This window comes from Erithacus rubecula (assembly GCF_903797595.1).
Source record: "Erithacus rubecula genome assembly, chromosome: 31".
Lineage (NCBI taxonomy): Eukaryota > Metazoa > Chordata > Aves > Passeriformes > Muscicapidae > Erithacus > Erithacus rubecula.
Genome location: NC_136682.1, coordinates 340,639 through 355,941, shown reverse-complemented (window position 1 = coordinate 355,941; position 15,303 = coordinate 340,639). Strand labels below are relative to the sequence as shown.

The 15,303-nt window shown below is 40.8% G+C and overlaps 1 protein-coding gene across 2 annotated transcripts in view; it reads left to right on the top strand.

Moving 5' to 3' along the window:
• SCN8A (sodium voltage-gated channel alpha subunit 8) overlaps positions 1-15,303 on the top strand; it is a 51,714-nt gene that overhangs the window by 15,745 nt on the left and 20,666 nt on the right. For both annotated transcript variants that reach the window (XM_079329191.1, XM_079329190.1), the window contains 5 exons: positions 707-1,063; positions 3,739-4,209; positions 6,433-6,550; positions 7,127-7,281; positions 8,313-8,486. In XM_079329191.1, the coding sequence (XP_079185317.1) occupies positions 707-1,063; positions 3,739-4,209; positions 6,433-6,550; positions 7,127-7,281; positions 8,313-8,486 (1,275 nt within the window). The remainder of the gene's footprint in view (positions 1-706; positions 1,064-3,738; positions 4,210-6,432; positions 6,551-7,126; positions 7,282-8,312; positions 8,487-15,303) is intronic.

Here is a 15,303-nt window from a genome sequence, read left to right as displayed (position 1 = left end):
AGCATTCCAATATTCCAGCATTCCAATACTCCAGTATTCCAGCATTCCAATATTCCAATACTCAAATATTCTACTTTTCTAATATTCCCATATTCCATATTCCAGTATTCCAATATTCCATTATTCCATATTTCAGTATTCCAATATTCCAGTATTCCATATTCCATTATTCCAATACTCCATATTCTGATATTCCAGTATTCCAATACTCCATATTCCAATATTCCGGTATTCCAATATTCCAGTATTCCAATATTCTAATATTCTAGTATTCCAATATTCCAATATTCCAACATTCCCATATTCCAATATTCCAATATTGCATATTCCAGTATTCCAATATTCCAATATTCCAATATTCCAATACTCTTTATTCCAGTATTCCAATATTTCAATATTCCATTATTCCATATTCCAATATTCCAATACTCCATATTCCAATATCCCAATTTTCCAATCCTCCATATTCCAATATTCCAGTATTCCAATACTCCATATTCCAATATTCTATATTCCAATATTCCAATAACTAAGTACAAAATCCCCAAATTTCCAATAAGGTTAAGCATTCTCTGCTCCCGTTGTAACCTCAGTAGCAGAAGCATGGATTTACCTTTATCTAAAATACCAGGTGGTTGCTGCTTAGGAAATTCTGCTTTATTTAAGATTTCTCTGTTTGTTTGGTTTTTTTTTGTTTTGTTTGTAGCTGAGAGTCTTCAAACTGGCCAAATCCTGGCCCACCTTGAACATGCTGATAAAAATCATTGGCAACTCAGTGGGCGCCTTGGGCAACCTGACTCTGGTTCTGGCCATCATCGTGTTCATCTTCGCCGTGGTGGGGATGCAGCTCTTCGGCAAGAACTACAAGGAGTGCGTGTGCAAGATCAACCCCGAGTGCGAGCTGCCGCGCTGGCACATGCACGACTTCTTCCACTCCTTCCTGATCGTGTTCCGCGTGCTGTGCGGGGAGTGGATCGAGACCATGTGGGACTGCATGGAGGTGGCGGGGCAGGCCATGTGCCTCATCGTCTTCATGATGGTCATGGTCATCGGCAACCTGGTGGTCAGTGTAGGGGTTGGGTGGGCAGTGCAGGGGGTGGGCAGTGCAGTGGGTGGGCAGTGCAGGGGGTGGGCAGTGCATGGGGTGGGCAGTGCAGGGGGTGGGCAGTGCAGGGGGTGGGCAGTGCAGGGGGTGGGCAGTGCATGGGATGGGCAGTGCAGGGGGTGGGCAGTGCAGTGGGTGGGCAGTGCAGGGGGTGGGCAGTGCAGGGGGTGGGCAGTGCATGGGATGGGCAGTGCAGGGGGTGGGCAGTGCAGGGGGTGGGCAGTGCATGGGATGGGCAGTGCAGGGGGTGGGCAGTACATTGTCTGGGCAGTACATGGGGTGGGCAGTGCAGGGGGTGGGCAGTGCATGGAGTGGGCAGTGCATGGAGTGGGCAGTGCAGGGGGTGGGCAGTGCAGGGGGTGGGCAGTGCATAGGATGGGCAGTGCAGGGGGTGGGCAGTGCAGTGGGGGGCAGTGCAGGGGGTGGGCAGTGCAGGGGGTGGGCAGTGCGGGGGTGGGCAGTGCAGGGGGTGGGCAGTGCAGTGGGTGGGCAGTAAATGTAGTGGGCAGTAAATGTAGTGCTCAGTAAATTTAGTGCTCAGTAAATTTGGTGCTCAGTAAATTTAGTGCTCAGTAAATTTGGTGGTCAGTTCATTGGGTGGGCAGTACATTGGATGGGCAGTACATGGGGTGGGCAGTAAATCTGGTGGGCAGTAAATTTGGTGTTCAGTAAATTTAGTGGTCAGTAAATTTAGTGGTCAGTACATTGTGTGGGCAGTAAATGTAGTGGGCAGTAAATTTGGTGTTCAGTAAATTTAGTGGTCAGTAAATTTGGTCCTCAGTAAATTTGATGCTCAGTACATGGGGTGGGCAGTACATTGGGTGGGCAGTACATTTGGTGTAAATTTGGCGTTCAGTAAATTTGATGTTCAGTAAATTTGGCATTCAGTAACTTTGGTGCTCAGTACATTTGGTACTCACTAAATTTGGTGTTCAGTAAATTTGGTGTTCAGTTAATTTAGTGCTAAGTAAATTTGGTGCTCGGTAAATTTGGCATTTAGTAAATTTGGTGCTCAGTACATTTGGTACTCACTAAATTTGGTGCTCAGTAAATTTAGTGTTCAGTAAATTTGGTGATCAGTAAATTTGGTGTAAATTTGGTGCTCAGTAAATTTTGTGGTCACTAAATTTGGTGGTCAGTAAATTCAGTGGTCAATAAATTTCATGTTCAGTAAATTTGGTGCTCAGTAAATTTCATGGTCCGTAAATTTCGTGGTCAGTAAATTCAGTGTTCAGTAAATTTGGTGTTCAGTTAATTTAGTGCTCAGTAAATTCGGTACTCAGTAAATTTGATGTTCAGTAAATTTGGTGCTCACTAAATTTGGTGGTCAGTAAATCTAGTGCTCAGTAAATTTGGTGCTCAGTATATTTGGCGGTCAGTAAATCTAGTGCTCAGTAAATTTGGTGTAAATTTGGTGCTCAGTAAATTTGATGGTCAGTAAATTCAGTGTTCAGTAAATTTGGTGGTCAGTAAATTTGGCATTCAGTAAATTTGGTGGTCAGGAAATGGTTCCTGATGGGTTTTTTGGTTGTTTCTGGGTGTGGGGCGGTGTTGCCGTGAGAAAGATTATGGAGTGGTGTGAAGAACAGCAGCAGGACACTCTCTTGCTTGGTGCAGGAAAGAGCAGGAAAGAGCAATTTGGTGGACACCCGAACTGCTGGTTTGGAGTTTGTGGGGCACCAGGGCTGGTTTGGAGTTTGTGGTGCACCAGGGCTGGTTTGGAGTTTGTGGGGCACCAGGGCTGGTTTGGAGTTTGTGGGGAACCAGGGCTGGTTTATAGTTTGTGGGACTCCAGGGCTGGTTTATAGTTTGTGGGACTCCAGGGCTGGTTTTGAGTCTGTGGGGCTCCAGGGCTGGTTTATAGTTTGTGGGACTCCAGGGCTGGTTTTGAGTCTGTGGGGCTCCAGGGCTGGTTTATAGTTTGTGGGACTCCAGGGCTGGTTTTGAGTCTGTGGGGCTCCAGGGCTGGTTTGGATTCTGTGGGGCACCAGGGCTGGTTTGGAGTCTGTGGGACTCCAGGGCTGGTTTGGAGTTTGTGAGACACCAGGGCTGGTTTGGAGTTTATGGGGAACCAGGGCTGGTTTGTAGTTTGTGGGGCACCAGGGCTGGTTTTGAGTCTGTGGAGCACCAGGGCTCCTTTGGAGTTGGTGGTGCACCAGGGCTGGTTTGGAGTTGGTGGTGCACCAGGGCTGGTTTGGAGTTGGTGGTGCACCAGGGCTGGTTTGGAGTTTGTGGTGCACCAGGGCTGTTTTGTAGTTTGTGGGGCACCAGGGCTGGTTTGTAGTTTGTGGTGCACCAGAGCTGGTTTGTAGTTTGTGGGGCACCAGGGCTGGTTTGAGTCTGTGGTGCACCATGGCTGGTTTGTAGTTTGTGGGGCACCATGGCTGGTTTGGAGTTTGTGGTGCACCAGGGCTCATTTGGAGTTTGTGGTGCACCAGAGCTGTTTTGTAGTTTGTGGGGCACCAGGGCTGGTTTGAGTCTGTGGTGCACCAGGGCTGATTTTGAGTCTGTGGATCACCAGGGCTCCTTTCCAGCAGTGTTTAGAGCCCCCTCAGCACCCTCAGCCAGTCCTGAGCACCGAGCTCACCCTGGGCATCCCCCTTTACCTCATCCCAGCCTCCCCTCTCCCCCAGGTGCTGAACCTCTTCCTGGCCCTGCTGCTGAGCTCCTTCAGCGCCGACAACCTGGCGGCCACGGACGACGACGGCGAGATGAACAACCTGCAGATCTCGGTGATCCGCATCAAGAAGGGCATCGCCTGGAGCAAGGCCAAGCTGCGCGAGTTCATGCAGGCTCACTTCAAACAGCGCGAGGCCGACGAGGTGAAGCCGCTGGACGAGCTCTACGACAGGAAGGTGAACTGCATCGCCAACCACACCGGCGCCGACATCCACCGCGACGTCGACTTCCAGAAGAACGGCAACGGCACCACCAGCGGCATCGGCAGCAGCGTGGAGAAGTACATCATCGACGAGGAGCACATGTCCTTCATCAACAACCCCAACCTGACCGTGCGCGTGCCCATCGCCGTCGGAGAGTCCGACTTCGAGAACCTCAACACCGAGGACTTCAGCAGCGACACCGACCCCGACGGCAGCAAGGAGGTGGGGAGAGAAACTCGCTCTAAAATCCACATCACTCTCAGTGGAAACCACTCCCAGCAAACAGGACTTTTAATATTTAAAATTAATTTGAGAGGTTTAGTCCAGCAAGGAGGTGGGGAGAGAAATTTGCAAGAAAATCCACATCGGTGTCAGTGGAAACCACTCCCAGCAAACAGGACTTTTAATAATTAAAATTAATTTGATTTGTAAGAAAATCCACATCGGTGTCAGTGGAAACCACTCCCAGCAAACAGGACTTTTAATAATTAAAATTAATTTGAGAGGTTTAGTCCAGCAAGGAGGTGGGCACAGAAATTTGCAAGAAAATCCACATCGGTGTCAGTGGAAACCACTCCCAGCAAACAGGACTTTTAATATTTAAAATTAATTTGAGAGGTTTAGTCCAGCAAGGAGGTGGGCACAGAAATTTGCAAGAAAATCCACATCGGTGTCAGTGGAAACCATTCCCAGCAAACAGGACTTTTAATAATTAAAATTAATTTGAGAGGTTTAGTCCAGCAAGGAGGTGGGCACAGAAATTTGCAAGAAAATCCACATCGGTGTCAGTGGAAACCACTCCCAGCAAACAGGACTTTTAATATTTAAAATTAATTTGAGAGGTTTAGTCCAGCAAGGAGGTGGGCAGAGAAATTTGCAAGAAAATCCACATCGGTGTCAGTGGAAACCATTCCCAGCAAACAGGACTTTTAATATTTAAAATTAATTTGAGAGGTTTAGTCCAGCAAGGAGGTGGGCACAGAAATCCACTCTAAAAATCTACATCACTCTCAGCGGTTTCCACTTTTGGCAAGGAGGACTTCTAATTTCAGTGGTAAAAATGAATTTGAGAGGTTTAGTCCAGCAAGGAGGTGGGGAGAGAAATCCACTCTAAAATCCACATCACTGTCAGTGGAAACCACTCTTGGCAGGGAGGACTTTTAATTCTAGTGTTAGAAATTCATTCAAGAAGTTTAGTCCAGCAAGGAGGTGAACAGAGGAATTTGCAAGAAAAATCCACATCACTGTCAGTGGAAAACACTCTTGACAAGGAGAAATTTTAATGTTAGTGCTGGAAATTAATCTGAGATGTTTAGTCCAGCAAGGAGGTGGGCAGAGAAATTTGGGTGAAAATCCAGATCACTCTCAGTGGAAACCACTCCCAGCAAGGAGGACTCTTAATATTTAAAATGAATTGGAGAGGTTTAGTCCAGCAAGGAGGTGGGCAGAAAAATTTGGGTGAAAATCCAGATCACTGTCAGTGGAAACCACTCCCAGCAAGGAGGGCTTTTAATATTTAAAATTAATTGGAGAAGTTTAGTCCAGCAAGGAGGTGGGCAGAAAAATTTGGGTGAAAATCCAGATCACTGTCAGTGGAAACCACTCCTGGCAAGGAGAAATTTTAATATTTAAAATTAATTTGAGAGGTTTAGTCCAACAAGGAGGTGGGCAGAGAAGTTTGCTTGAAAATTCACATCGGTGTCAGTGGAAACCACTCCTGGCAAGGAGAAATTTTAATATTAGTGCTAGAAATTAATTTGAGAAGTTTAGATTACTATGAATGGTCTCCACTCCTGGCAGGGAGAACTTTTAAGTTCAGTGGTAAAAATGAATTTGAGAAGTTCAGTCCAGCAAGAAGATGGGGCCAGAAATTTGCTCCAAAAATCCAGATCAGTGTCAGTGGAAACCACTCCTGGCAAGGAGGACTTCTAATTTCAGTGATAAAAATTAATTTGAGAGGTTTAGTCCAGCAAAGAGGTGGGGCCAGAAATTCATTCTAGAAGTTCAGATCACTGTGAGTTGTCTCCACTCTTGACAGGGAGAACTTTTTACTTTAGTGCTAAAAATTAATTAGTCCACTGTGAGTGCCTGGAAACCTCTTGGCAGGGACAATTTTTAAGTTCAGTGCTAAAAATTCATTCAAGTTTAGTCTACAGTGAATGGTCTCTACACTTGGCAAGGAGAACTTTTAAGTTTAGTGCTAAAAATTAATATAATAATAATAATAATAATAATAATAATAATAATAATAATAATAATAATAATAATAATAATAATAATAATAACTTCATCCTGCTAATATGAGACATAAGCTGGGTCAGATCAGTGATTAAATGAAGAAACAACTCATGGCAGTGAATGTGAACATTGGCTGAGTGCTGGTGGAGTCTGGTGATTGATTATTGGGAATTGATTATTGACGGGTTTGGGGTTTTTGTGGTGCAGAAACTGGACGAGAGCAGCTCCTCTGAGGGCAGCACCATTGACATCAAACCTGAGGTGGAGGAGGTTCCTGTGGAGGCCCCAGAGGAATATCTGGACCCTGATGCCTGTTTCACAGAAGGTGAGGAGCATTGGACAGCAAGGGCTCACTGATTTTTATGTGTCACAGGAAGATCTTTGCATGTAGAAACTGAAAATTTCCCCCCCTCTGCCCCAAGCTGCTCCAAGCTCATCCAAAGAATCCTAAAGAATTTCTAAGATTTCTGAAGAATTAGAGGTTCTGTAGTAGAATAAGTTGATTTTTGTGCAGCTGATGCCTGAGTATTTTTCCTTTCCTGTGAGTGGCCTCAGTGTCTGTCAGGAGCTGATCCATGGAATTCCCATGGCAAAGATGCTTTAAATGGTTCAAGGTTATTTTATCAGCAAGTTTTCCATTTGTGTCCTCACCAAACAGAACAAGCTGATCTGTCCCCAAATTGATATTAATTCAAGGCACAGAAGTAACAAAACAATCCCAAATCCTAAATCCTAAAAATCCAATCCTAAAATCCTCAAAAATGCAGTTTTATCAGCGTGGTGATATCAAACCTACTTTTAGACAGCGAGAATTGAATATAAATAAATATTTCTCCATAATAAATCTAAAATAAAGGATTTTTTTTTTAACACAAAATGCTGTTTCCTGTCCCTGTTGCAGGTTGCATGCAGCGCTGCAAATGTTGTCAGGTCAACATTGAGGAGGGGCTGGGAAAATCCTGGTGGACCTTGAGGAAAACTTGTTTCCTAATTGTGGAGCACAACTGGTTTGAGACCTTCATCATCTTCATGATCCTGCTGAGCAGTGGTGCCCTGGTGAGTGAAGTGGGTCTTGGGTTTTGGGGGGCATTTAATTCCCCAATTTATTCCCCCCCCCGTTTAATTCCAGACAGGAAATTTGGGGGGAAAAGCAAAGAAAACATAATTCCATCGTGGTGCTGTAAAAAAGGTTTTATTAATGGTTTTAGTTTGGTTTAAATTAAGAATAAAATCTTCAGATCTGGGTTGTGATCCTAGTTTGAGAGGAAATGTCAGGCTTTGGTGAAAAGTAAACCCTGATATCACAAAAAATCCCAAAATCACTGAGGCTGGAAAAGCTTTTCTTAATGGTTTTAGTTTATTTTAATTGAGAACAAAACCTTCAGATCTGAGTTCTGATCCTAGTTTAATTGGAAATGTGAGGATCTGGAGAAAAGTCACCCTGATATCACAAAATCCCAACATCCCAGAGGTTGGAGAAGTTTTTATTAATGATTTTAGTTTATTTTAAATTAAGAACAAAACCTTCACATCTGAGTTCTGATCCTAGTTTAATTGGAAATGTGAGGATCTGGAGAAAAGTCACCCTGATATCACAAAATCCCAACATCCCAGAGGTTGGAAAAGTTTAATGATTTTAGTACAGTTTAAATTAAGAACAAAACCTGCAAACCTGGACTCTGATCCTAGTTTGATTGGAAATGTGAGGATCTGGAGAAAAGTCAACATGATATCACAAAAATCCCAAAATCACTGAGGTTGGAGAAGTTTTTATTAATGTTTTAATTTCATTTAAATTAAGAGTAAAACCTTCACATCTGAATTCTGATTTTAGTTTCACTGGAAATGCCTGATACCACAAAAATCCCCAAAATCTCTGATCTTCCTCCAACACCACAAACCCCAACCTGTCCCTTCAACAAATCCAACTCTCAGTGTTTAATTGATCCATTTGATATCAACCCACACCTTCCCCTCACCTCCTGGCTGATACATCCCATTAATAATAATAATAATAATAATAATAATAATAATAATAATAATAATAAATAATCCCATAAATTAACCAAGCCCTGCTTGTTCCCCAGGCCTTTGAGGACATTTACATTGAGCAGAGGAAAACCATCAGGACCATCCTGGAATATGCAGACAAGGTGTTCACCTACATCTTCATCCTGGAGATGCTGCTCAAGTGGTGTGCCTATGGATTTGTCAAATTCTTCACCAATGCCTGGTGCTGGCTGGATTTCCTTATTGTGGCTGTATGTATCATCTGTTATTTATTTCTGTTGGGAAATTCAATGTTAATCAACAGATTGAATAATCCTGCATAGCTGTGAATTCCCAAATGAAGGTTAAAATCAAAGGGCAAGTCAAGGATAAAACCCAAATCAAGGTTAAAATCAAAGGTTAAATCAAGGATAAAATCCTTTGGGGTTTTTTGGGGGATTTCTGCCCCTGCAGGGATCAAAAATAGATTTTTTAGGAGAATTTCCATGTATGTATCATCTGTTATTTATTTCTATTGGGAAATCCAATGTTAATCAATAGATTGAACAATCCCAGATATCTGTGAATTCCCAAATCAAGGAGAAAATCAAAGGATAAATCAAGGATAAAACCCAAATCAAGGATAAAACCCTTTGGGGTTTTTTGGGGGATTTCTGCCCCTGCAGGGATCAAAAATAGAATTTTTAGGAGAATTTCCATGTGTGTATCATCTGTTATTTATTTCTGTTGGGAAATTCAATGTTAATCAATAGATTGAACAATCCTGCAAAGCTGTGAATTCCCAAATCAAGGAGAAAATCAAAGGATAAATCAAGGATAAAACCCAAATCAAGGTTAAAATCAAAGGGTAAATCAAGGACAAAATCAAAGGGTAAATCAAGGATAAAACCCAAATCAAGGATAAAATCAAAGGATAAATCAAGGATAAAACCCAAATAAAGGATAAAATCCAAGGATAAATCAAGGATAAAACCCAAATCAAGGATAAAATCAAAGGATAAATCAAGGATAAAACCCAAATCAAGGATTAAAACCCTTGGGGTTTTTCTTATGGGATTTCTGCCCCTGCAGGAATCAAAAATAGAATTTTTAGGAGAATTTCTGTGTATGTATCCTCTCTCCTTATTTCTATTGGGAAATCCAATGTTAATCAATAGATTGAACAATCCCAGATATCTGTGAATTCCCAAATCAAGGAGAAAATCAAAGGATAAATCAAGGATAAAACCCAAATCAAGGATAAAACCCAAATCAAGGATAAAATCCAAGAATAAATCAAGGATAAAACCCAAATCAAGGATAAAATGTTTCAGGTTTTTCCGTGGGATTTCTGCCCCTGCAGGAATCAAAAATAGAATTTTTAGGAGAATTTCTGTGTATGTATCCTCTCTCCTCATTTCTGTTGGGAAATCCAATGTTAATCAATAGATTGAACAATCCCAGATATCTGTGAATTCCCAAATCAAGGAGAAAATCAAAGGATAAATCAAGGATAAAACCCAAATCAAGGTTAAAATCAAAGGGTAAATCAAGGATAAAACCCAAATCAAGGATAAAACCCTTTGGGGTTTTTTGGGGGATTTCTGCCCCTGCAGGGATCAAAAATAGAATTTTTAGGAGAATTTCCATGTATGTATCATCTGTTATTTATTTCTCTTGGGAAATTCAATGTTAATCAATAGATTGAACAATCCTGCAAAGCTGTGAATTCCCAAATCAAGGAGAAAATCAAAGGGCAAATCAAGGATAAAACCCAAATCAAGGATAAAATCAAAGGGTAAATCAAGGATAAAACCCAAATCAAGGTTAAAATCAAAGGATAAATCAAGGATAAAATCCTTCGGTGTTTTTCTGGGGGATTTCTGCCCCTGCAGGAATCAAAAATAGAATTTTTAGGAGAATTTCCATGTGTGTATCATCTGTTATTTATTTCTCTTGGGAAATTCAATGTTAATCAATAGATTGAATAATCCTGCAAAGCTGTGAATTCCCAAATCAAGGATAAAATCAAAGGATAAATCAAGGATAAAACCCTAATCAAGGATAAAATCCTTTTCTGTGGGATTTCTACCCCTGCAGGGAACAAAAATAATTTTTAGGAGAATTTCTGTGTATGTATCCTCTCTCCTTATTTCTGTTGTAAAATCCAATTTTTCCAGATTTAACAATCCCAGATATCTGTGAATTCCCAAATCAAGGATAAAATCAAAGGGTAAATCAAGGATAAAACCCAAATCAAGGATAAAATCAAAGGATAAATCAAGGGTAAAACCCAAATCAAGGTTAAAATCAAAGGATAAATCAAGGATAAAACCCAAATAAAGGATAAAATCCAAGGATAAATCAAGGATAAAACCCAAATCAAGGATAAAATCAAAGGATAAATCAAGGATAAAGCCCAAATCAAGGATAAAATCAAAGGATAAATCAAGTATAAAACCCAAATCAAGGATAAAATCCAAGGGTAAATCAAGGATAAAACCCAAATCAAGGATAAAACCCTTTGGGGTTTTTCTTATGGGATTTCTGCCCCTGCAAGGACCAAAGAGGATTTTCCCAACTTTCTTTTACTGTGCTGAAAATAGAATTTTTCGAGGGGAAAAAAAAAAAAAAAAAATCTGAACTGTGACTTTGAGATGCCTCAACAAAACCTCAGCCATGCTTTGTGTTTTTCTGTGTTGAATCCTATTTTTTTTAACCCAAATTTCATGTCAAGGGGAGGAGCCTTTCCATCCTAACCACCCTTTTGGATGTTATTTTACAGGTTTTCCTCCTCCTTCCCCTTTTCCTGGGTGTGTTTGTGAAGATTTTTCTGGGTGATAATAATGAAAGATTTTGCTTTTCAGTCAGTCTGGGATGATTTTCTTTGCCTGACCTCGCTGCCTGCTGTGTCTCCTGCTGGAATTTCCTCAGGGATAAAAAAAAAAAAAAAAAAAAATCAAAGTTTATCTAAAAGTTCAAAAGAATTTTTTTTTTCTCTGGTGGTTTGGTGTTATCCTGAGGGGAGGGAGCTCGAAAATGGAGGATTGGGTTTTATTTGTTTATGTCACATCTCCATTTGATGTCATTATATTTCTATTTAATTCTATTTATTATATGTATTTATATTTAAATTGTATTTAATTTATATATTTATATTTATATTATATTTATTATTATTTTTATTTGAATTTTTGTTATATTTATATTGTATTTGTTTAAACATATGACAGTATATTTATTTTATATTTATTATATTTATTTATATTTAACTTTATATTATTATATTTATTTTCATATTTATTTATATTTTTATATTTATATTGTATTTGTTTAAATATCTGATAGTATACTTATTTTATATTTATTATATTTATTATATTTATAATTAAATTATATTTAATTTATATTATTATATTTATTTTTATTTTTATTTATATTTTTATTATATTTCTATTCTATTTGTTTAAAGATTAAAGTATATTTATTTATATTTAAATTCTATTTAATTTATATTATTTTATTTATTTTTATTTTTATATTTATTATATTTCTATTCTATTTGTTTAAACATATGATAGCTTATTTAATTATCTTTATTTTATATTTATTATATTATTATATTTACTTATATTTAAATGATATTTATTTATATTATTATATTTATATTTTTTATATTTATTACATTTCTATTCTATTTAGTTAAACATATGATAGTATATTTAGTTATCTTTATTTTATATTTATTATATTTATTTGTATTCAAATTATATTTAATTTACATTTATTTCTATTTTTATATTAAATATGTGCATATTATATTTATTTAAATATATTTAATTATATTAAATATATTACTATATATATTGTTAGCATCATATAATTATATTTAATTTATATTTAATTATATTTATTTTATTTTATTTCCTATATTTATTTTATTTTATTTTATGTTATTTTATTTTATGTTATTTTATGTTATTTTATTTCCTATTTTTATTTTATTTTATTTTATTTTATTTTATTTTATTTTATTTTATTTTATTTTATTTTATTCTGTTTAGATATAAAAAGCAAAGCTCTATGTGGGCATCTATTGTGGCCACCCATTCTTGGGGAAAAAATGGAGAATTGTGGAAAAATCATCTCATTGCAAGTCCCCTGCTGAGCAAGGAGCTGTGCTGGGTTATACTGGGTTATACTGGGTTATACTGGGTTATACTGGGCTATACTGGGTTATACTGGGTTATACTGGGTTATACTGGGTTATACTGGGCTATACTGGGTTATACTGGGTTATACTGGGGTGTGCTGGGCTGTACTGGGTTATACTGGGTTATACTGGGTTATACTGGGTTATACTGGGTTATACTGGGCTATACTGGGCTATACTGGGTTATACTGGGGTGTGGTGGGTTATACTGGGTTATAATGGGTTATACTGGGGTGTGCTGGGCTATACTGGATTATAAAGGGTTATACTGGGTTATACTGGGTTATACTGGGGTGTGCCAGGTTATACTGGGGTTATACTGGGTTATACTGGGCTATAAAGGGTTATACTGGGGTGTGCTGGGCTATACTGGATTATAAAGGGTTATACTGGGTTATACTGGTGTGTGCCAGGTTATACTGGGATTATACTGGGTTATACTGGGCTGTACTGGGTTATACTGGGGTGTGCTGGGCTATACTGGATTATAAAGGGTTATACTGGGTTATAATGGGTTATACTGGGGTGTGCTGGGTTATACTGGGTTATAGTGGGGTGTGCTGGGTTATACTGGGGTGTGCTGGGCTGTACTGGGTTGTACTGGGTTATACTGGGGTGTGCTGGGTTATACTGGGTTATACTGGGGTGTGCTGGGTTATAATGGGTTATATTGGGGTGTGCTGGGCTGTACTGGGTTATACTGGGCTGTACTGGGTTATACTGGGTTCTAATGGGTTATACTGGGCTGTGCTGGGTTATACTGGGTTATACTGGGGTGTGCTGGGTTATACTGGGTTATTCTGGGGTGTGCTGGGTTATACTGGGTTATACTGGGTTATAGTGGGGTGTGCTGGGTTATACTGGGGTGTGCTGGGTTATACTGGGTTGTACTGGGGTGTGCTGGGTTATAATGGGTTGTACTGGGTTATACTGGGGTGTGCTGGGTTATACTGGGTTATACTGGGGTGTGCCGGGTTATACTGGGGTTATACTGGGTTATACTGGGCTGTATTGTGTTATACTGGGTTGTACTGGGGTGTGCTGGGTTATACTGGGCTGTACTGGGTTATACTGGGTTATACTGGGTTATACTGGGGTGTTCTGGGTTATACTGGGTTATACTGGGCTGTACTGCATTATACTGGGTTGTACTGGGGTGTACTGCGTTATACTGGGTTATACTGGGTTATACTGGGTTATACTGGGTTATACTGGGTTATACTGGGCTATACTGGGTTATACTGGGTTATACTGGGATATACTGGGTTATACTGGGCTATACTGGATTATACTGGGTTATACTGGGGTGTGCTGGATTATACTGGGTTATAATGGGTTATACTGGGTAATACCGGGCTGTACTGGGTTATACTGGATTATACTGGGATATACTGGGCTGTACTGGGCTGTCTCCATGGTCAGAATACCTTTGGGAAGTGGCTCAGAAATGCAGGAATTCAGCCCAAAAACCTGAGCAGATGTAAAACAGGATCAGCCCCGAGCAGCACAGCTGGAACAGGCAGGAGAATCCAGATGTGCCAGGCAGGGAAATCAATCCAGATGTGCCAGGCAGGAAAATACAGATGTGCCAGGCAGGGAAGTCAATCCAGATGTGCCAGGCAGGGAAATGCAGATGTGCCAGGCAGGAAAATACAGATGTGCCAGTGTCCTGGTTTGAAGGACAGGTGCCTGCCAATAAAGGCAGGAGCTTCTCTTTGAGATGGAGAATGCAAACCCCCTCCCTCCAAATTATTATTGGAATTTTGAAATTAAGGGGCTCTCAGGCAAAAATATGGGAATGAGGAATAACAGTTCTTTACTAGGAAAATTAAAATAGAAATGCAGGATTACAAAGAACAATCCCAACCCTGCCAGAGTCAGAATCCAAGCTGACACCCGTCAGTCAGTCAGGGTGGTGGCACAGTCCCATTCCATGGTGCTGCATCCTCCTGCAGGGGCAGATGTGGTTCAGCTGGAGCAGTGCTCCTGGAGAAGGTGCAGTTTCCTCTGAAGCTCCAGGGATGGTGTGGAAAGGTCTGGCTTTCCTCTGGAATCCAGTGGGAAGATGGAAACTTGCTGTCCAAAATCTCAGTTTTTCTCTGGGTAGGAAAGGCTTGGCTCCTGCCCTGGCTGGAGCATCTCCCAGTGGGATGATGGAATTTTATCAGTCATGCACTGGGACTCACTGGCCATGAACAGGAGATATCTCCTGGAGGGAGGATGGGCTGTAGGGAAGATAAAGATGATTGCCCAGCTGGTTTAAAGATGGCCCATTAGCAGAGAATACGTGCCAGGAGATCAGGGGCACTGCCACACCCTGTTTTTAACACCTGACCCATTAACAGGAGATATCTCCCACAGGGTTAAGAATCTGCCACACCCAGTTTTTAACAATGACCCATTAACAAGTGGTAGCTCCTGGATGAAGGGTGGGTCATGGGAAAGATAAAGATGATTGCCCAGCTGGTTTAAAGATGCCCATTAGCAGAGAATATGTGCCAGGAGATCAGGGTCACTGCCCCAGCTGGTTTTAACAGATGGTGACTGAATCCACATTTCTGGCCACATCAACCCAGCACAGCCAGGCAGGGAAATCCAGACGTGCCAGGCAGGAACATCCAGATGTGCCAGGCAGGAACAGCCGCCCCCACAGCTGGATCTGGACCCAGTCTCAGGCTCCCCAGGCAGAGCAGAGCAGAGCTGTGCAGCCTGTGGATTTCTCTGTATTCTTTCCCATAGGTCCCTTTAACATTTCTGGCTTAGATTTCACGGCGGCCGCCGGGATCGCGCCGGGTAAAGGGCCAGGGTAAGGTTTTTGTTTGGGCTCTTCCTTCCACAGCCCCTCTCTCTCTCTCCGTGTGTGTCTCTGCCTTTTT